This window comes from Phacochoerus africanus, chromosome 2 (genome assembly GCF_016906955.1).
Source record: "Phacochoerus africanus isolate WHEZ1 chromosome 2, ROS_Pafr_v1, whole genome shotgun sequence".
Taxonomy (NCBI): domain Eukaryota; kingdom Metazoa; phylum Chordata; class Mammalia; order Artiodactyla; family Suidae; genus Phacochoerus; species Phacochoerus africanus.
In genome coordinates, this window is record NC_062545.1 from 182,935,296 (window position 1) to 182,958,765 (window position 23,470).

General features: G+C 40.5%; 1 protein-coding gene across 1 annotated transcript in view; it reads right to left on the reverse strand.

Annotated features, from left to right (window-relative positions):
- The window catches only part of PYGL (glycogen phosphorylase L), a 59,283-nt gene that overhangs the window by 28,209 nt on the left and 7,604 nt on the right, over nucleotides 1–23,470 (reverse strand). The window contains exons 3-8 of the mRNA XM_047767308.1: nucleotides 21,008–21,086; nucleotides 17,412–17,515; nucleotides 9,403–9,534; nucleotides 6,376–6,487; nucleotides 5,946–6,028; nucleotides 1,102–1,245 (exon numbers count right to left, since the gene is read on the reverse strand). Of these exons, the coding sequence (XP_047623264.1) occupies nucleotides 1,102–1,245; nucleotides 5,946–6,028; nucleotides 6,376–6,487; nucleotides 9,403–9,534; nucleotides 17,412–17,515; nucleotides 21,008–21,086 (654 nt within the window). The remainder of the gene's footprint in view (nucleotides 1–1,101; nucleotides 1,246–5,945; nucleotides 6,029–6,375; nucleotides 6,488–9,402; nucleotides 9,535–17,411; nucleotides 17,516–21,007; nucleotides 21,087–23,470) is intronic.

The following is a 23,470-nucleotide window of genomic DNA, read 5'->3' on the forward strand; positions in this document are numbered from 1 at the left end:
CTGGGTCTGGCTTCTTGTCCTCATTCATGCCTCATACACTCATTTAACAAAACGTCCACTTTCTATGGAACACTTTAAGTATAGAGTTGAGTTACGACTCAACTTGTTTTTTTAAATGAAGCATTGTTAGTTTCAAATGTAGAGCATAGTGATTCAGTTAAAAATACATATATTTGGAGTTCCCCGTGGCACAGTGGTTAATGAATCTGACTAAGAACTATGAGGTTGCGGATTCGATCCCTGGCCTTGCTCAGTGGGTTAAGGATCCGGCGTTGCCGTGAGCTGTGGTGTAGGTCAGAGACAATACTTGGATCTGGTGTTGCTGCAGCTCTGGCATAGGCTTGGCAGCTACAGCTCCAATTAGACCCCTAGCCTGGGAACCTCCATATGCCATGGGTGCAGCCCTAGGAAAAAAAAAAAGGCAAAAAGACAAAAAACAAACAAACAACCCCCCCAAAAACCACATATATTTATATACATATAAATATATATATTTTAAATATATAAATATATTTTTTCAGATTATTTTCCATTACAGGTTATTACAAGATATGGAATAAATTCCCTGTACCATACAGTAAATCCTTGTTGCTTCTCTATTTTATGTATAACAATGTCTGTTAAATACATACTCCTAATTTATCTCCCTGCCCCTACCTCAGTCCTCCTCTTTGGTTTGTTTTCTATGTCTCTAAGTCTGTTTCTGTTTGGTATGTAGACACTCAACTTTTTTTTATTTTTAAATTTTTTTTGTCTTTTTTTTTTTTTTTTTTTTTTTTAGGGCCACACCGATGGCATATGGAGGTTCCCAGGCTAGGGGTCCAGTGGAAGCTGTAGCTGCAACCTACACCACAGCCACAGCAAAGCAGGATCTGAGCCACATCTGAGACCTACACTGTAGTTCACGGCAATGACAGATCCTCAACCCACTGAGCAGAGCCAGGGATCGAACCCGAATCCTCATGGCTGCTAGTCGGGCTTGTTAACTGCTGAGCCATGACAGGAACTCCGCTTTTTTTTAGCACTGAGACAGAGGAGTAAATCTGATGAGACGTCCTGATCCCCTCAGTTCCCACCTGCATTCACAGACTGAATACTTGCCTGATCTGGGAAGGCATCAAACGCAGTTCCAGCACTATCACTGGAGCCAAACTTGGAGGCTTTGAAACGTCGGATGACATCTTGCAAGGTAGCAGCCACCACAAAGTACTCCTGCTTCAATCTTAGCTCCTTCCCTTCAAAAAACTTCAAGCCAGAGAGACTGAGTGAGAGTAGCTCACATTGTTAGGCATGGCCAGAATGTGGCTGGTGTCCCCTGCCCAGGGGACTTTAAGGCTAAAGCCCATGGGACAACTGGTGGAAAATGCAAGGTTGAATGCCAAGCATTAGCCTCCCAAAATGCCACTCAAACGACAGTAAAAAGTCATACTGATGAAGGATGAAGGGAATGGAGAGAAGACAACAGCAACAACTTCTTAGAAGCTGAAAAAAACAGATGGATAAATGGTAATTGAACCAGAAAACCCAGGAAAGCTGAGTCCTGACATGGTAGTGGAGAAGAGCAGAAGAAACAGCCCAGTATATACACGGAAGCTCCCAAAAGGCCCAGGAATTGTCAGTATTGGGTGCCTTTAGAAGTAGGGGTGAAGGGAGGAGAAAAGGTTAGTTGAGAGCCTAAGAAGCAGTTGGCCTTAGACCTCATTTCCAGTTCCCTAAGCTGAACAGTCTCCTTTGCCAACTCAGGCAGAAGTTGGAGGTATATTCTCCGGAGGTGGTAAAACAGGGTCTTTGGACTGGAGGGCTGCCTGTGCAGTTGAAGGCAGGGGTACCACCCCATACTGAAAATAGGGGAAGATAATGTACTGAATGCTGATACTTTCAGCCTTCTTTGCCCAACCAACTTTGAGAATATGGGTAGCCAGTGCTGATTCCACCAGGAAAGAAACTGCAAGCATCTTCTCTAGGAGATTTGAGTGGCCCAGGAGGGAGGACCTAAAGACATAAACATGAGGAGCTCCACCAGAATGTGGCTCCAGCAGGTCACAGGTTAATGAAACCAAACAGATGAATCTCACCCAAGTATACAGAGCTCCCAAAGCTTGTCACTACCTCTTTCTTAAATTTATTGGGCAACTAAGGATCATTAGACATTTACGAAAAACTGCTAAAAGACGTCAAAATAATAAACGGACAAAAGCCAACTTAAAAGAAACAGATTAGAGAAGAGAATATTATAAGAATACTATCAATACCTTCAGATAGATTAGATATTGTATTCAAGAAATAAGATGCTTTAAGAAAATATCTAGGAGTTCCCGTTATGGCTCAGAGGTAACAAACTGAACTAGTATCCATGAGGACCTCGATTCAATCCCTGGCCTCGCTCAGTGGGTTAAGGATCTGGCATTGCCATGAGCTGCAATATAGGTCAGAGATGATACTTGGATCTGGTGTGGCTTGTGGCTGTGGCCAGCAGCTACAGCTTTGATTTGATCCCTAGCCTGAGAACTTCAATATACCGTGGGTGTGGCCCTAAAAAAAAAAAATATATATATATATATATAAAAGAAAGAAAGAAAAAAGAAAAAGAAAAGAAAATATCCAGGGGAAAAAAAGATTACTTGGAAATTAAAATATGATAGCCCAAATGAAGAACCCAATAGAAAGGCTGGAAAAGGGAGTTTATGATGGTCCAGAAAATTGAGCAAGAAGACAAAGGGATGATAAATATAAGAAAAAAGGTAAGAAGACTAAAGAACTAGTTGAAGATGTTCTGTGATTCCAGGCCATTTCTCAGTGTGCCTCAGTCCTGTGTTCTCAGACTGAAAGGGGACTGGGCATGGTGAGTGAAAACAGACTCACACCAAAGCACACCTCCCAAAACTTTGGGTATACTTGGCTGGGAAAGGGAAGAGAGTAAAGAGGGAGAGGGAGACTAGAAGCTTTCAAAGGGGGGGAAAAAAGCAGAATTCGAAAAAAAGATCAAGAATCCAAATTGCATTGTACTTTTCAGCAACACCAAAAACTAGGAAATTTAAACAAAACAAAAACAAAAAACCTTTGAGTCTTTGGTATGCAGGCAAACTAGCAATGTGAGGGCAGAATGCAGACATTTTCCAACATACAAGGTCTCAAAAAAATTGACCTCACATGCACTCTTTTCCCAGGAAGGCAAGCATGTACACTACCAAAACAAGAGAGCAAACAAAAAAGAGAAAGAAGTTGCATCCAGGAAACAAATGATCCCAAAGGGTATATGTGCACAGAGGTGCTCCGAATGATGGGGAAAGTAGAACCTAAGATGACAACAAAGCAGCTAACTAGGAGAGATCCAAAATAGACTTCAAAAACCAGAGTCAACAAAATAACTAGTGAGTTTGAATATAGTGAGAGGAAATCTCTGCAACTGGGGTAGAGTGTAGGATAAATTGGGGAAAAGTACTCAGAAAACTGAGCAAACAAATGAAAAAATTATTAACTCCGGTGGAGGGGGGGTAGTTTTTAAGGAAAGGAAAAATAATCATTAGTTGATGACACATACAGATCAGCTGTCTGTATTGTTGACAGGGTGAGAATAAGGTAACACTGATTGAAGAGCTAGTAAAAATTACCATGTAATTACGCTGAGAGGCTGGAGCATAGGAAATGTATTTGTGTGGTGGGGATGGAAGTATATGTGAGGAATTGAGCTGTGTTCTCCTGGTATTAGTGGTGGGGAGTCAATAAACAATTGTAAAAAGAGGAAAATCATGAAGCGATAGTATTAGCATGTTATTAGAAATAACAGAAGTAAATATCTAGAAAATCATTAAAAGCAAGAAGATGTCATTGGTTTAGGCAAGTGGGAAATGAGAGATCGTGATTTTTTTAATAAGCCTCATAAGATTGCTTTTTTCTTTAAATTATGTGCATGTACAAACTTTGATAAAAATTTAAAAACCAAATTAAAAATTTAAAGCTGTTAATAGGAAACTGGACAGATATTACCAATGAGAATTTATAGATGGCGGAATTTGGAATTTTTTTACTTCTTTAAATATTGTTTGTATTTCTTTTTCTAATAGCATGTTTCATGGTAAAAAAAATAATGAAATCATTATTCTAAAAAAAAAAGCATATGGTTCCATCTATGGTGAATTTTGAGTATTTCTAAACACTGATTTAGACTATTTTTAATGTCCTGGAAATAAAATTATTAATTGAACATAATCACTGACATCAGTAATTTCAGACTAGTAGGGAGAGAGAGATGTATAAACAAGGGTTGAAACAAAACATGAAAGTTAAAAAATGTTTTATGTTTATTGAAGTATATACATAGTACTTTGAGAACTTGGGTACTCAGGTAATTCTCCATCTGAGCCCTGAAAGATGAGTAGGAATTTGTCAGGTGAGCACAGAGGGCCAGAGTATCCCCTGCTGATAGAGGCACCCTGGGCAAGGCATGGAGGTGAGAAAGAACAGGATAAATAATCCTGTATAGCTGGGACCTCGCTGCAGGGCAAGATCATGGAGGATTCATCAGAGAACTCATAACTGTATCAGTGAGGAACTTAGGTAATACAGCTAAGATTCCATACTTCCCTTAGTGGTGATCAGAAGCCTGCAAGAATTTTAAGCAGGGAAAAATCATCTTACTAGTTTCAGAATGAGAACAAGGACAAGATTCTTGGTATGCAGACTAATAAATTGAGCTATGGCCAAGTTGGGGAGAGGGAATGAGTTTGTTCTTGAAGTTCTAGTATAAAAAAGATTTATCAACTTCCACTAAAAAACAAAGCATGACCCTGAGAGCTACTTTTAACCCAGTGAATTTCTTCAACTTTACACCCCATGCTAACTTAGTATACATTGTCAATTGCTGCAGATGATTATTTCCAAATAAAGTTAGGTTTGGTCCTTAATGAAGATAGGAACATGAATTTCAAGTCCTTTCCAGGAAAGTTAAACAATTCTGCTGGTCTGGGTTAGCCAGGCTATACAGCCCTAGACATGGACAGATTCTTACTTTAATTCACCATGAAATAAAACAATTTTTTGCTTTTGGGTTACACATTTCTCTGAGATGCACTAAAGTCACACTGTTTCTCCCAAAGGAAAAATAACATATGCCATTAAGCTCCTTAAAACACTGCAGCAAATCCACTTAATCCTGTGTGGAGGTTGGAGTTTAACACCAAGTGGACATCTGGTTTTAGGACCATTTATGTCCTAGTCCCCAAGATTCTTGTTCTGTGCCGTCTTAGTGGAGAAGAGTGTTGCTTCTGAGATTTTTCTTTTTTAAATCATTATAGATTCCAGAGAGTAACTTTACCCATAAAGAAGTTGGAGCTAAGTATATTTAAACTAAGAATCCATAGCAGTCATCTGAGATCCAGATACAAGTTTTTTTTTTTTTTTTTAAACTAAGCTAGTTTTAGCGTAAAATGAGAAATAATCATCTCTAAGAAAAAGTTTAAGGAGACAAATAAATGGCATAAGAAACAAGTGTCTGCTCCTGGGTCTACTCTGAGGTCCACGATCCCACCTCACCTGGGGGCAAAGGGTCAGAAGAGCCCCAGCAGCGAGGGGAAGCAGATGGCAGGACACCCCCAGGGACTTCTGCTGATGGACGAAATTCCTGTTTGGAAAGGAAGAGGTGCTTCACACCTCATCTTTTATATCCAGGTTTTGTTTTGAAATATAAATAACAGAGCAGAGCCTCCCTATTAGTGATGGGGTCACTAATCAAGGGCAAAACACCAAATCTGATCTCATGAATTGTATAAATTTGTTTTCTTGACTTGGGTGGGAGGGGAAATCTAGACCATTCGGGAAGAGATTTGGAGATTAGTCCTCATAGAAGGAAAAAAATCAATATTAAGTTTGGCTTTAGGGCTACTGAATAGGCACTTCTGAAATAAGCTGCTTCTGCTTCCACTGAGAAAGCAAGCTGGATCACTCACGTTATCATTGGGATAGAGGACCCGGGAGATGTTCTCAGCCAGATTCCGGTCCAGCACGGCCTGAATGTAGTCTCCAACATTAACTGAGAGAAACGACAGAAAAGTGAATAAACAGACAAACCAGCCACTGTTTTCAGAAGCCCCTTGATTTCACCTGGTGCTTGTTGAGTACCACATGGGATTCCTAAAATTCCTAAAAATCCAAAAGGGTTTCAGCAACCCTGCATACCGTCATTCACATGAGAGTTTAACAGGGTCAGACTGAAGGACTGCTTTCAACATGTCCTCTATATCAGCTCCATAAAATGCTTAGTCACTAAAGAGTTCAGATCAGAAACTCAGGGCTTTTCCCTCAAGCTGAATTTGGTTTTAACCAGTGGACAAAAAATTAAAGACACCTTCGAGGAGAGAGAACCCACGTTGCACTCACAGTCTCTGAGGTTGAAGTCATTGGGCGCCCGGGCAGACCAGAGACGCATGGTGTTGACCGTGTTGTTCAGATACCCAGGCACTGGGGTGTCATATGGCAGAGCCAGGACCACCTGTGGGGTGAAACCAAAGCAGCTGCTTATGATCTCCATGTGGACTGGTGTAGGTTGAACAGAGCTGGAAAATAGCAGCAGGAATCTGGTTCCTGGCTCCATCACCAACACAAAGTGTGTGATCCCTAAACCAAGACAAGGGTCCTGGGGCTGGAGGGGGTTTCAGGAGCCAAGTAGGTCCTCCTCCCACTGGAACAATCTGGATGGCTGGCACAACCCAGAGTGTATCAATCAATCACATGTATTCAGTCAAGCTTTCATGAACATCATGACCACAGAGTAATATCACCTTTATTTGAATGTCTTTCACTAGGAAATAAAGGTCTGAGTTCAAACATAACTCATCCTTCTGACCCTTGAAGCATAATTGAGACAGCTGGGGAAGCACATGGTTCAGGTCCATTTAGGGAGAAGTTGTCATCTGGAAGTTCACCCCAAGGCTCTGCTTTCTCTGAGATGCTCCTATTGTGGTGGGAGCATGAGAGCTGGGATGCCCCTGGGGGCAATGTCCCATCAGCCTGGGCACTTGCTCAGAGTCCTGGGCTCTTTCTCAGAATCCTTCCCCCTTCTCTGCACAAGTGTCACACCTGCACTGCACTTTCTCCCTCCTTCTGCTCCTTTTGCACCCTATTATCTATCTTTCTTTCTTCCTTCCTCCCACCCTCCCTTCCTTCCTTCCTAAGTCTTTTGCCTTATATGGAAGCTCCCAGGCTAGGAGTTGAATTAGAGCAGCAGCCGCCTCCAGCCTATGCCACAGCCACAGCAACTCAGAATCCAAGCTGCATCTGCGACCTACGTTGCAGCTTGTGGCAACACCGGATCCTTAACCCACTACCAGAGATGGAATCTGTGTCCTCACAGACACTATGCTGGGTTCTTAACCCACTGAGCCCCAACGGGAACTCCTTCACAGGCATTTCTAATTCTTTCTGCTGTCTTCCCAGAAGACTTGAACTGACACAAGAATGAAACAAATAGCTCAGTTTACTGGAAGCTATAACAGCAGGCATATACCACACCTGACCTCATGCTCTTTGACCTCACTAGCTAGAAATCTGGGGCTGATCAGGCTATGGCATCAACCCATAAAGTTCTGCACATATTGGGTCGGCTCACACTTTATTACATCTGCCCAACAAACTTGCCTTTGTGGGCACAGAAAAACGCATTCTCTCTAATTGAATTTCTGAATATATTATGAAAAAGTCTAGGGGTGTTCTGTAAATACATTATCAGGTCATCATAAGGTCATCAGTAGGACCTACAGGGTAAACAGAATACTTCCAGGATTGATCATGTAAACTGCATACATTTAAGCAGATCAGAAGCCACTGGAAGTTTTAGACACCAAATACTTGCTAGTTAATACGAAAAATGAGAGAATTCTTTGGGCATATTACCGACTGACTTGTTTGCAGCTCTCCTGATCGTATTTGTAATCAACTGCAACTTAGATTGTGGTCTATCGTTCAACAAAAATAAAGGGGGATAGTGGACAGAGGTAAACTTACCTTAAAATCACTGTATTAGTTTAGTCCTTACATCTTTATATATAATGACCTATTTTAGCTTCTAATCCATTATTTCCTATGCCAAATAAATCACGTTCAGAGTTCAGATACGAAAGACTTTTTTAAAAAGTCTTATTTTTCTGAATGGTGAATAGCTTTGCATGGATTAACAAAATAAATCATCAGTTTAAAAGTGATCTATAACATGGGTTTTGATTCTTCTAAGATAAAATGAAACATTTATTTATGGAGATTAATCCACAAACCAGCTAGACTTAGCATCCCAATACTGAATTTCACTTCTGATTTTGCTATATAAGGTTAACATTTTTCAGAGTTCCCATTGTGGCTCAGTAGTAACTAGTACCCATGAGGATAACTAGTAACCCAACTAGTATCTATGAGGATGCGGGTTCAAACCCTGGCTCTGGGTTAAGGATCTGGGGTTGCCGTGGTGTAGGTCACAGACTCAGCTCATCTGGCATTGCTGTGGCTGTGGTATAGGCCAGTAGCTGCAGCTCCAATTTGACTCCCAGCCTGGGAAATTCCTTATGCAGCAGGTGCAGCCCTAAATTAAAACAAAAACAAAAACAAAACCATTTTCTTGGTCTTTACTGTTTTCTTTAAACTTTTAAGGAATGGCCAATGAGACATCTTTTCTGGCATAAGACCACATTTATTAAACAAATATCTCAAGTGGAGACTCTGATGACTGGATGTGCAGTTCAGTAGTTCTTAGTGGCTCTTTAACAGGAAGTAAGAGGTCAGCAAAGCACAAACCACCAGTGGATGAGATGAAAAGTGAATGGTTCAGCAGTGGGTAATACTCTAATTTAGTGGCAGGATAAATCCATATCCAAGAATTAAGTACACTTGGATTGACACTAGCATTATTTTTCTAGAAATGATCTAGCACACAATAAAATAGTGCATTTTGGTATATTTTGCATTGTTTTTCTTGACTTCGTAATGAGGAAGAACTTTGGTAGTTCTTTGAATAACACTTCAATTTAAAAATATTTACTCCTGAGAATTTATAAGTCAATGTACATAGGGCAGTGGGATGAAGAATGAGACAAATTTATTCAATCTTGGTTTCAACAACTTTTTATAAAAGTGGAGTGCTAAGCATGCTGGGATTGCAGAATTGATTAATCTCTGATAAAGCAGATGACAAAATGACCCTGGCAATGAGTCATTTGACCTTGGGGAAGTCACCTCTCTCTTGGCCTCAGATCTCTTTTCTCCAAAATGAGTGGGTTCCACTAAAAGAAGTACCAGATTATTTAATAAAATATACTCTATTATTCTATATACAACACCCTATACTCAACACCACATGCACATTATACCCCGTGCCATCCTCTACACAATGCTCAGCACGAGAACCCTTGCTCAGAATACCTGGGTGTCGACCCACTTGGTCCCAGCTTCGGTGTGCTCCACTCTTCCATAGAAGTGCACAGGCAGCATGAACTCGGGGCGGGCCTTCTCCCAGGGGTTTCCATGCCTGAGCCAATCATCTGCCTCTTCTATCTGCAAAAACAACATGGCTTAGTATTTGTTTTTCAGGAGATGTGGACCTAGCCGCTAAAGCATATCAAATTAAAAATATCGTTTGACTGAGTCAACTAAAGAATACTGTTTTGGAGTTCCCGTCGTGGCTCAGTGGTTAACGAATCCGACTAGGAACCATGAGGTTACGGGTTCAGTCCCTAGCCTTGCTCAGTGGGTAAGGATCTGGCGTTACTGTGAGCTGTGGTGTAGGTCGCAGATGCGGCTCGGATCCTGTGTTGCTGTAGCTCTGGCATAAGCTGGCGGCTATAGCTCCAATTAGACCCCTAGCCTGGGAACCTCCATATGTCCTGGGAGCGGCCCAAGAAATGGCAAAAAGACAAAAAAAAAAAAAAAAAAGAAAAAGAAAAAGAAAAGAAGAATACTGTTTTGGCAAGAAAGACACTGACTCTGTCGATCTCAATTCATCCTTGTTTTTGTATTACAGCCTAAATCAACAATACTTGCTAATATTGCTCTAAATGTTGTGTGCATATAATTGCATTTAAGCCTCATAGCAAATTATAGGAGGGAACTATGGCTTCTCCTTTTTTAAAGAAATTGTACCTTGCTCAAAGTTGCACAGATAGTAAACAGTTTAGATGAGATCTGACGGTAGGTCTGTAAATTCTAAAGCCTTTGTCAACATTTGTGAATTCAACTGTCTAGTTGGAGGGAAAGAGGGAGGCCTCCCAGGGATGTTCATTGCTGGATACTAAGACCTGATGGGTCCAACATTGTTTGTCAAGAGCTTTGTGCCTAGAAAGCACAGAATTGATTGAGAAATGCTATTCATGAAAAGCTCCCTTAATAGCACTTATTTCAGTATAGGTACGAAACACTATTACATTTTCTTTTCATATTGAAGTATAGTTGATTTACAATATTGTGTTAGTTTCAGGTGTACAGCATAGTGATTCAGTATTTTTGCACATTATATTCCATTATAGGTTATTACAAGATAATAGGTATAATTTCCTGTGCTATACAGTATATCCTTGTTTATCTATTTTATACATAGTAATTTATATCTGTTAATCCCATACCTCTAATTTGTCCCTCTCCCCTTTTCTTTCCCCCTTGGTAACCACAAGTTTGTTTTCTGTATCTGTGAGCCTGTTTCTGTTTTGCATATATAGTCATTTGTATTATTTTTTAGATTCCACATATAAGTGGTACTATATATAGTACTTGTTTTTCTCTGATTTATTTCACTAAGCATGATATTCTCTAGGTCCATCCACGTTGCTGCAAGTAGCAGAATTTAATTTTTTTAATGCCTGAGTAATATTCCATTGTATATATATGTACCACATCTTCTTTATCCATTCATCTATTGATGGACGCTTAGGTTTCTTCCTTATCTTGACCAATGTGAATAGTGCTGCTAGGAACAATGGGGTGCATGTATCTCTTTGCATTAGTGTTTTTATTTTTTCTGGATATATACTCAGGAATGGAATTGCTGGATCATATGGTAGTTCTATTTTTAGTTTTTTAAGAGACTTCCATACTGGTTTCCACATGGCTGCACCAATTTACATTCCCACCATCAGAACACTATTACATTTTGTGGTCTTTTTAAGACTTAACCTAATTTTAATCTAACAATGAACTTTTTTTTATTAAACTATAGATGATTTATAATTTTTTAAATTATAGTTGATTTACAATTGATAATGAACTATTAATTATATTTTATTTTGAAAATAACATATACTAAAAGGTAAGAAATTTAATTTTATTGACAATTTCAACATTTTCCCCATGTATCTGTATCAATTTATAACAATTTTTTTTTTTTTGTCTTTTTAGGGCCACACCTGCAGCATATGGAGTTCCCAGGTTCTCAGGGGTCGAATCAGAGCTGTAGCCACTGGCCTAAGCCACAGCCACAGTGATGCCAGATCCAAGCTGGGTCTGTGACCTACACCACAGTTCACGGCCACACCAGATCCTTAACCCACTGAGCGAGGCCAGGGATCGAACCTGTGTACTCACGGATGCTAGTCAGATTTGTTTCTGCTGAGCCACAATGGAAGCACCTATAACAAAATATTTCTTATAAAAACTGTAAAATCATAATTTGTATTTAGGACATCAAATGAACTTTTTTTTCTATAAAGAAACAAATAAAAATGCCAAAACAGGAACAAAAAACAAATGGTGGGGGAACACTTTTAAAGTAAAGACAACTTTTAGAATATTACATATGTATTAAAAAATGCAATTGTATTCTGGCAAGAAAGGAGGGGTAAGGTTTTTTAGTACTAAGTTCCCTTGTCAATGAGATTACCCTAAATACAATGATTTTACCTATTTGATTCCTCACCCTTTCTTCCTAGAAAACTCAGCTTTAGTTTAAAAAGATATTAATTATGAACTAGAACACAATGCTGGATGCTTTTTGATCATCTACATATGAGTTCAATGTCTGCCCCAAGCACAGTGTGGAGAGAAGGAAATATAGAGCTAGTTTTTGAGATATTAGACAAAACATTAATGTCAACAGCCAGATGAGCAAACACACATCCATTTATTCAAAAATTGACCATAACTTTATATTGGGAATGCCAATAAGCTGCCCATTAACATTAGCAATCAGCATTACGATGAATGAAAAGGGGACCATAAAAACAACATCTTTACATAAAACGTCTGGCATTAGAGTGCTGCTGAGGCAGGAGAATGTATCAGATGCAGGACGAAGTTAGATATGAGCTTAGTCAGTAAATTACAGCTAGTTAAAATGCAGATTCTCACTCAGTCTGGGGAGGGGGTCTAAAATTTTGAACATAAAAATTTGCATCTTAAAGTGTATCCAGTGGGTACGTGGTGCAGCCAGGAAATAACTACATGGCGATACAAAGTCAGTAATTGTAATTCAGAATTTAGGCTTCCTGGAGTTCCCATTGTGGCGCAGCATAAAAGAATCCAACTAGGAACCATGAGGTTGTGGGTTCCGTCCCTGTCCTTGCTCAGTGGGTTAAGTATCCAGCGTTGCCATGAACTGTGGTGTAGGCCAGTAGCTGTAGCTCCTATTGGACCCCTAGACTGGGAACCTTCATATGCCGCCAGCGTGGCCCTGAAAAGCAAAAAAAAAAAAAAAAAAATATATATATATATATATATATAGAGAGAGAGAGAGAGAGAGAGAATTTAGACTTCCGCTACCCCAGTCATAAAGACAACAAAAAATATAATAAAATGTGACAAGGAAAGAGGAATTTTATCCATTGATAAGAAACTGGTTAAGTTAGAGTCCACTAGCTTGCGTTAACAGCTAGAAACTCTATGAAAAATAGATAAGAATATTCGCAAAGAACCAAACACCCTGCCTTACAAAATACTTCATGCTGCACTTAGGCAAGGGTAGGTTTGAGGTTTCAAATACTGGTGAATGTGAACACGGCTTCCTGTAACAGGAAAGAGTAGAAAGGTCCGTTTGTCTCATTTCAGCACTCAGGACTGTTGTAAAACACAGCTTAAGTATTACATGAACCAGGAGGATGATGAGGCAGTAATAGCTTTCCCGTCAAAAATCATGGGCACAGGAGAGCTGACAACATATTTTCTGCTGAGAAATGCAGCAGAATCAGACTGTTCTACCCTCAAGGAGGGCGAAATGTCCATAAAAAAGAGGCTGGACTCTGGGCTTTCCACCACCAGCCCCTCTCAGATTCCTGTGCAAGTCAGAGGCTGCATTTGCTCTTTTGATAAGGAAGTGGTCTTTTGATAAGGAATTAGTCAGCCAGTCACTCTTGGTGCCATCCAATGTTATCTGATTTTTCCCTGCCAAATAATGGCTGTTTTTAATTTCCCTGGGTTAACAAGTTCTATAGGAGAATAAAACTTCTCGCTTGTTCTTTATTGTCTCTTCCTGATTCTGGCAAGGAATCAGTCAGTAATTCTCTCAACTGTACAAAGCTTGTATTTCAGGTAAACTGAAAAACAGATATTTCAAAAACACAAGCTAGTCTGAGAAGATCGGAGGAGAAAGAAAATTGTCTCCTGTCAGCCTCCTTTAAGTCCACAGAAGGTGCAGGATGGTGATAAACCTCCCTTGCTTTCTAACAACAAATTAACAAATTGGTGTGAATTTAGATTTTCATGTAGCCAGTGATCCCTGAACATCCTAATTTGCTGAGCCATATGAAGGGCAGGGGCCAGGCGGGGAGAGAGCTTTCATTGACATCCAAGTGCTCTGTTTGGACCTGAACATCCAGATGAAAAGGAGCTGAGACAAAGCAAGTGTGGGTCTGTGGAGTAAGGAGCAATGTGTCTGTCTGGGTAGGAAGGTGGCAGATGGATCTGGCATCTTCCTAGAGGAATGACTCAATGGAATCTGTAGTGCAGCTAACATAGAAACAGGCCAGCTCAGGCCTTCCATCGGTGATGGAATTTTAAGAAACACTCTTCCCCTCCACTGTGGGATGCACAGGACATGAAGACCAGGGAGCAAACATCAGCAGCTATCAGCAAACTTTGCTTTCTGATGGTACCAATCACTGACAGAGGTTTCTGGGCAACACTAAGAATTCAACAACAGTCACCAGAAGCTTGCTGGGTAATGTGAACTGTGCATGCCTAGTTACAGCAGGCTTGGAACAGTTTTCAAGAGAGAAGACATCGCTTGATTCAACTCTGAGATTTCTACTGTCAGAGCCTTTCCACACAGATCTTTGGTGTGTGACTGTTAACCTTTAATGCAAGGCTGTCACAACTGTTTTTTGCCTTCTTCCTCCCAGTGGCCAGTCATTTTCACAGGGGACTATGCCTGATAAGGTTTCAATGTTCAAGGTAAGTCAAGCATTTTAGCAGTAAAATTTTCATTGGGAGCAGAGTGGAGTTCACAACGAACACTTTATTACTGCAAGTCTTCCTTCAAGAGCAGTCTTCAAAAACTGAAAGTCCATCAATCTTTAAAAATCTTCCCAGTTTGTGCAACTTTCATCAGCCTTCTCCACTGTAAGAGCAACCATGTAGCTGCTGTGAGTGGGGGGAGTGACCAAACCCTGAAAAGGCGTACCTCTTTCCTGGAAGATATTTTTGGTTTTCACCAAAGTAGTTTCTTTTTTATGGTATGATGTTTGCCCTTTAAAATCCCGACACAGTGGACAATGGCTAAGGCAGATAAAATTGTCTTTCTGACATGATTTCAAGTTATAATCAAATAAGTGATGTTGGTTGGCTAGTGAAGCTAGCTTTGGAGACTAGCAAAAACCATTTGGTCTCTTCTTTTTCTTTAAGAATACTAGATAAAGGCCATTTAAGAGTTGCAAAGGTCACAGAGGTGATTAATAAAGAATGACCTTTCATAATACTTTGGGGGGAAATGCATTTGAAAGAATTTTTGAGAGTTCCCATTGTGGCTCAGCGGAAATGAATCCAACTATACTTGAGGATGTGGGTTTCCATTCCTGGCCTCACTCAGTGGGTTAAGGATCTGGCATTGCTGTGGCTGTGGCATAGGTTGGCAGCTGTAGCTCCGATTCAACTCCTGGCCTGGGAACTTCCATATGTCACAGGTGTGGCCCTAAAAAGCAAAAAAAAAAAAAAAAAAAGAAGAAGAAAGGTAATTTTTTTTGGGGGGGCCACACCCTCAGCAGGTAGAAATTCCCGGGCCAGGGATCAAACCTGCACAGCAATTTCAGCCTGCACCACAGCTCAGGCACTGCTGGATCCTTAACCCGCTGTGCTACAAGGGAACTTCCTGAAAGACAATTTTTTTTTGAAAATGATATGCTGAGTTTTTAAACTATCCTTCCTAGAATAGTAAGAAATAAAATCTGTAAGCATTCTAGGGTATGGTGAGTACCACACAGAACAAAGGCTGAGATTAGATACCACGTATTGCTAGGTCAGGTTATGTCAAACTGTTGGTCCCACTGGAAATGCCCATTAATGAGGCTTCTTACCATGTAGCTCTAGGTTACTTCATTGTGGAAAGGAACCAAGAGCTTTGTTTTTATAACTTTTATGATTACAAAACACATATTTTATATGGAATATGAGACATGTAGAAGGTCAAAAAGAAGATAGTAAGTCACATATCATCCCATGTCTCAGAGATACTGTTGAACTTTTGCTGTATTTTTTTCTAGCGCTTTTTCTCTCTTTTTGACTTCCTTTGGATAGGTCATAGTGTTCACATGATCCTATACTTCGTTTTTTCAACTAAAATAAACAATTTCCCATTTCATTAAAATTAATCAGAAATTAACATTTTACCGAGTGCCTATTTGTGTGCCAGACATTTTACATATAGTCCTCATAATTCTGTGAAACTGGCATCTCCAACTCTGCAGACCAGAAAACTGAGGCTCAGAGAAGTTAAGTAACCTAATCAATGCAACATACTTCATAAGGGTAATGAGTTGCAATTAGGCCTCAAAGTAGAAATTAGATCTCAAATGAGGGCCCAAATGTCTTTTTCTGCCCAATGCTGCCTCCTAATTGATTTAGGAGTAGTAGAAGATATGCTGGCTTTAACGAAATTTGGAAGTCTGCTTTTCAATGTGTTCACAATATTCTCCCTCTGGGACTTTCCTTGGTGCATTCTGTTATCGTATCACATCTTTTTTTTCAGTACCTTTCTTCCTTGGTCCACAGAATGTCCAAATACTGAGGGAGGGGAAAAGGGTGACACTCAGCTTCTCATCCTTCCTCTCCCCTGGATTAGCTCCAGCCCAGGTCCCTCCACCCAATGCCTGAGCTCTCTGCCCTTGGAAATGTGGGAGAGGCTCAGAGAGCTCAGGCTTTTGGAAAATCCAGTGTCTTTAGCGTGTGTGTATGAGACAAAGATAGGGAGAGAACAAACCTAACTCAAACTCAGCATCAGGGAAAACTGTCCGGCTGGGGCTGATGTAGCTCAAAGAATTACCAAAGATAAAGAAACAAATACTAAAGAATCTGGTTTGGTTATATAAAAATAAAACAGGAGTCATTTGTATGAATTAATTACTCTTTGTGCAGTTTTCTACAGAAAACTATAATTACACATACCGAATATGTGCCCAGTTTGTTTGATAAATACTTAACAAGATTGCCAGCTATTATCTTATAAAATAATTAAAACATGGAGCTTCTGTATCTTGTAAGATAGGCATGTTAAGGAGGGCAAAAAACTGTAGAAAAGGATACTGAGTGTGGACCTGGAAATCTGGGGACAGAGAACCATATTTGCCAGCAGCGTGATCTGAGGTCACTTCACCTCTTAAGAGCCTCAGTTTTCTCACCTACAAAAATGGTGACATACTTCCTATCATTAAGAGTTAATGGGGGGAGTTCTCTTTGTAGCTCAGCGGTTAATGAACCTGACTAGGATCCATGAGGATGCAGGTTTGACCCCTGGCCTCTCTCAGTGGGTTAAGGATCTGGTGCTGCTGTGGCTATGGTGTAGGCTGGCAGCTGTAGCTCCAATTTGACCCCTAGCTTTGGAACTTCTATATGCCATGAGTGTGGCCCTACAAAGAAGAAAAAAAAAAAAAAAAAGAATTAATGGGAAAGATCATGAATCAAAAGATGTGCTCCTCCATTTATATGCCATAAAGATAGGACAAGTGGTCCACACTCAGGTGGCCAGTGATAAATATCTTCAGAGCAACCTTGTGAGTCCAGCACTGTACAAGATGCTATGGATCTGGTTGGTGGTGGTCCATTCTGCCGACACTGGTAAGCCTTCTGCTCTTAGGGAGCTTACATCCCCAAGAGGGAAAACTGACAGTATTCACTGATGTCAACCAAATGCCGCAGAAATTAGTAAAGTTCTAGTTAAATGTCCATAAATTATAAATCATCCAGAATACCACGAAGGCAAAGTACTTTAAGGACAAAATTTAAAAATATGGCTCACATACCTGCCATCCATCTCGAATCTTCTGATTGAAGATTCCATATTCATATCGGATTCCATATCCATAGGCTGCAAGTCCCAGAGTTGCCATGGAATCCAAGAAGCAGGCTAAATTAAACAGAGCACAGGCCAAAGGCAGAGTCATCAAGGTTAGTTGACATTTCAAATCTTTCTCTAAAAAACATGGCAGCCACAAAACATTTTTCTATGAGAAACCACATTTGTATTTTAAAGTACAGAGACTGTGGCACAGAAGGTATTAATTTTTTAAGATAACATTTTAAACTATAAAATTATACTATAGAAAAGTCATAGAAAATACAAAAATGCATAGATAAGAAAACAAACCATTTTATTACCGCATGATCCAGAAATAACCACTTCGAACATGTTGGCATTTCAATTGAGAACAGATAAGGAAGCTGGCCCTCATTAGATATGTCCATTATTGTGTTCATCTCTTAACACAGCACTGTCTAGGGGAAGCTGTCTCCTCACCCGCTACTTGAAAATACATATATAATTGGAAGTTCCCTTTGTCGCGCAGTGGAAACGAGCCCAACTAGAATCCATAAGGGTGTGGATTCAATCCCTGGCGTAGCTCAGTGGGCTAAGGATCTGGCATTGCTGTGAGCTGTGGTGTAGGTCACAGACACGGCTCAGATCCCCTGTTGCTGTGACTGTGGTGTAGGCTGGCAGCAATAGCTCTGAATTGACCCCTAGCCTGGGAACTTCCATATGTCTCAAATGCAGCCCTAACAAGCAAAATTAAAAAAAAGAAAGAAAAAAAGACGTATAATTGACATGTAACCCACCTGAATGACTAGCTGGACATCTGAGGCAGACTCTCTTTCTGGCTAATAGAATTCCAGTGTTCACTTATCAGGTGGCCTTATGCTTCAGGGAGGCTGGACCAGAAAGTGAGTCTTGCTTGACTGGTCTAAATCTCTAAGCCAATCACAATAATTCTGTCCTTCACCAGTTTTGGTTTTGTCACACAATGACATTCAATCCAATGAAAGGTGCTAGGAAGTCTGCTGGGTGCAGTGAAAGATTTTCCTTTCTGTCTTTTTTTCCCATGAGCATAAAGTTGAAAGAACCACAGTGACCCACAGTCCTGACTGAACTGTGCTGCTGAATAAATCCTGGAATGGCCAATCTCTGGAGTTCTGGTTCTGTGATAATACAGGTATGTCCTTGCTGGTGGAACTAGCTTTTGCTAGGCTTTCTGTTACTTGTAGCCAAGAACTTTAATGACAGAGCACCTGCTCTAGGGCAGCCAATCAACAGGCTGGGTAGGATCTATCCTGTGGTCAGCTACAACCTGAGGGGTTACACTAAACATATTGTCCCTCCCAGGTGTTTGAACTGAGAAATATACAGAGTGAGAAAATACAGTAGGATCTAAAATTGAAAAGAACATTGGAATTTGAACTGCAGATCAAACAGGAAGAAACTTGAGTTAGGTTCATGGCGGAGACCTAAAATAGATCCATGAAGGCCAATGGCCAAGACCTTCAAGTTACTGTAGCATCACAATGGTCTTCCAGTCCCTGGGCTCACGTGGCCTGGCTCTGCCCCAGTTCCTGCTCCCTTGAAGCTGAGGCAATTTGTCTTTTCCTGGGTCCTGATTAAGTTATCCTTAGAGCCTGATGAGAATGGGGTTCCAGTTTTTTTCTGTCTATTAAAAGATGAGGTCATCTAATGAGAATTACTCAGCCTCATTCACCCCTTCCCAGTCAGGCCCAGAGTGGGGTTCAACCTCTAACAAATAGGCCTGGGACTTTACTTAAAAGGAAGGCAGGCTGGCCGTCACTCTTGGATGTACATTCTGTCAGCTCTATTGGTCTCCCTATAGCTCCATGGAAAGCCCACTAAGTTACCTGGTGATTGACTTCACAAGGTGGCAGGCAAGTATCCCAAAGGCAGTGTTTTCTATGACTAAGTGCAATGTTAAAAACACATGGCAACTAATGTATTAAAGATTAAATACTATGAAACACATGCAAATGAACTTCTAGTCATTCAATGAAAGCGTATGTAAAATTAAGTAATGTGCAATCATTTCTAAAAGAAAAGAAGTAGATATTTTTCATAGAGTACAACCTGATACAAACATGTAATACAGTTCATAAGTAACACATTACCACCCTCCCTGTAAACAAATTTTAAATGTTACAGACAAGGCTAGCACCCTCTATTGAGCACCCCTCCCCACGTTCCCACCCCCCAATTCTGCACTCCTTTCTAGGGAAGATCATAGGGAACAACTGAGTATTCCAAATTCCTGATTTTTTCTATAGATTTACATACATGCATACTCAGAACTATTAATTTTTAAAAAAAACATAAATCACACTGTGTGGCTTTTAGCACACCTTGCTTTCCCTGCCCCAGCCCCCCACCTCTATTCAGGGAAGTACATACAGATCACTTTCATTCTCTTAGGTTGATGCATATTATTCTGTAAAATAGATGTTCCTTTATATATTTACCTACTCTATCCATGGACATTACGTTATGTCTAAAATTTTGCTTTCACAAACAACACTGCAACAATTTTTTTCACATGCTTCCTTGGATACATGTTGGCGTGTTTCTTTAGGGTAGATATCAGGAAGTAAAAGTGCTTGGTCACAGGGATACACATTTTCAGTTTAACGGCATTGGTATTACATTTTAAATGTTTTCCTCTATATTTGCTAAAAAATCATTTCCTGGATAAAGCAAAGAACTCAAACTGCACCCACACTAAAAAGGATATTCATTAAGTCATACAAATAGGATAACAAATGCATTTTGTTTACTAGTCAATCAAAAAGCAAACTGTCTGGAGCATGATAATGTGAGAAAATAGAATGTGTACATGTATGTGTAACTGGGTCACTATGCTGTACAGCAGAAAAAAAATTGTATTGGGGAAATAATTAAAAATAAATAAATAAATAAATAAATAAGCAAATTGTCAAGTGCACAAGACAACAACACAATGGCTAAACAACTTAGGTCACACTACACAAGTATGTGAATTGAGCAGCTGTGACAAAGTAACAGTGAGGTGAAGAGGCCACTTCGGAAAACTTCAAATACACAGGAAGGATCTGGTTAACTTTGGGATTTGAGGCAATGCCTCCAGGTTCTTTAAGCAATCTCTCTCTTTTTTTTTAGGGCCACACCCATAGCATATAGAGGTTCCCAGGCTAGGGGTCGAATCGGAGCTGTAGCTGCCGGCCTACACCACAGCCACAGCAACGCCAGATCCAAGCTGTGCCTGCAACCTGCACCACAGCTCACAGCAACACTTAACCCACTGAGCAAGACCAGGGATCGAACCCAAGTTGTCATGAATACTACTTGGGTTCATTACTGCTGAGTCACAATGGGAACTTCAAGCAATATCCCTTTTGTTCAAGTTCCCTTCTCCACTGTTTGTCTAGAACTGGTCCCACAGTGCAGACTCAAAAAAAAAAACCATCTATAACCAGGTCATACCTTTCACTTTTCCTAGATTTAGTCTTCTGGTCCTTTGAGCATGGTCGTGCATGGCATCTGAGAAGGCATGTACAGCCAGACAACATAATACACTCATATGTCACTTACCAGCAAGCCTCCCAAGACCACCGTTGCCAAGCCCAGCATCTTCTTCAATTTCTTCTAACTCCTCCATATCCAATCCAAGCTGATGATGAGAGGAAAACAACACTGGACGTGGATACAAATGCAGGCCACTTCAGGGAGAATAATCATTTCCTAAAGCTCTGGGTTGGGCCTCCAGGTTCACCTGTGAACTCAATCCTGTCAGGTCCCTCACTGCTAGTGCTGGCATAAGATGCCCCCTGCAGGCGCTGGTGACTGAAGATGCAAACTCTGAGGTGGCACAGCAGCAGTTTGGAGAAGAGTATGGGCTAGAAATGCCCATTACTGGCTTGTTACTCTTAGCTATATGACCCTGGGCAGGGTACTAAATCTTGCTATGTCTTTCATTGCTTGTTTAAAAATGAGGGTAACAGTATCTATTTCATTTGAGGCTGGTGTGAATTAAATGAGATTATACAGAAAAAGCCCTCAGAATGATTCCTGGGCAAATATTCCTCAGTAAATGTTAGCTATTACTATTTCTTAAGATTATTTTTTTGTTGTTGGGGTAAAACTTCAGAAATAGTCTGGTACTAAGTTGACACTACCTGGACTAAAAGTTTTGAAAATTACCAAAAGATAGGAGGTCTGATTTTTCTGGGATGGGCTAAAGTTCATCTTTTCATGACCACAACATATTTACTCAGTAGGATCAAAGGTTGTTAGCCGAAAACCACTTAGTGAGTCACTAGCCATGAGACCTGGGGCCAGACAGCAGTCAGGGAAACCTCAGCCCTCTGGGTCAACTAGACAAGGCTAAAATATTCTACTTCTCCATAGGTTCCAGTGGGGGGAGGGTGGATGGGGGGAGCTAAATTAGGAGTTGGGATTAACATATAGACATTACTACATATAAAACAGGTAAACAACAAGGACCTACCATTTAGCACAGGAAACTTTACTCAATAACTTATAATAACCTATAACAGAAAAGAATCTGAAGATGAATATATATATATATACACATATATACACATATTCACATATATATGTATATATATTATAACTGAGGCTCTTTGGTGTATACCTGAAACTAACACATCCTTGTAAATTAACTATACTTCAATTAAAAAAAGAGAAGAGTTTCCATTGTAGCTCAATGGGCTAAGAATCCCGACTAGCATCTATGAGGATGAGGATTCGATCCCTGGCCTCACTCTCTGGGTGAAGGGTCTGGCATTGCTGTGGGCTGCGGTGCAGGTTGTAGGTGAGGCTCAGATCTGCATTGCTGCAGCTGTGGTGTAGGCTGGCAGCGTAGCTCTGATTCAACCCCTAGCTTGGGAACTTCCATAGGCCTCAGCTGTGGCCAAAGAGAAAAAAAAAAAGAGAGAGAGAGAAAGAGTGACTGTGGGAGGCCAGAGAGCATCTGTGACCTTGGGGATGGATGGAACTGGTTGTCAGCTCTCTGCCCTAAAGTGTTGGGACCCTCAGAGCCAGAGGCTGCTAGCAGCAGTGTGGACTCATGTCAAAATTCTGCAGCCCTAGAGATCACTCTGGACTCTCATCTTGCAGTGAGAAAAATGATGCTCAGATAAATTAAATGACCTCTCCTCCGCTGACTAGATAATAATCTAGCCCATGCCTGGCTATTGACAGTCCACTCTGAAATGGTTGCGCTCTTATCTGAAAGTGATGCAGTCGGTGAAATTAGATATTACTTTATTTTATTTAATTAATTAATTTTTTTTTTTTTAGGGCTGCACCCATGACATATGGAGGTTCCCAGGCTAGGGGTCAAATTGGAGCTGTAGCTGCTGGTCTACACCACAGCCATAGCAATGTCAGATCCTTAACCCACCGAGCAAGGCCAGGAATTGAACCTGAGTCCTCTTGGATACCAGTCAGATTCATTTCCGCTGAGCCACAATGGGAACTCCTAGATATTATTTTAAATGGAAACATAATTTACACATTTGAAAATGTCTGCATAAGATGTATGCTTGAAGTTGCATGAAGTACGCTTGCAGTTGATGCCTCAGTTGCCATGAAGCTACCTACTTGGATCCTTACCCTTATAACAAAAGTTGCTTTTTGATACAAGTCTTGATAACTAAATCTTCTAAGAGTTCAAAATGGATTTGCTTCTATTCATTGTTGAAAGGGCTTTCAAATTTTCTCCCTGGTGACTAGAGTACAGGGGTTCCCTGTGACGCCAACTACTAATGCTAGAACTCAGGGTTTTTAACATTCTAAACATGTGAGTCTAAAGTAGTACGTTGAGCAAGGAGACAAGTCACTTCACCCCACCTGACGTTAGATGCTGGTCCAAAAGAGGTATATTTTTTTCAGGTGATCTCAGGGAACGCAAAGAAAAAGGAAGCGGAGAGGAGATGCAATGGTTCTTTCACACGAAATGCTCTTCTAAATCCGCATAAAGGAAACCAGCCCTAGTGACAAGCAGCTGGCCACATAAAGGGATAATCCCAT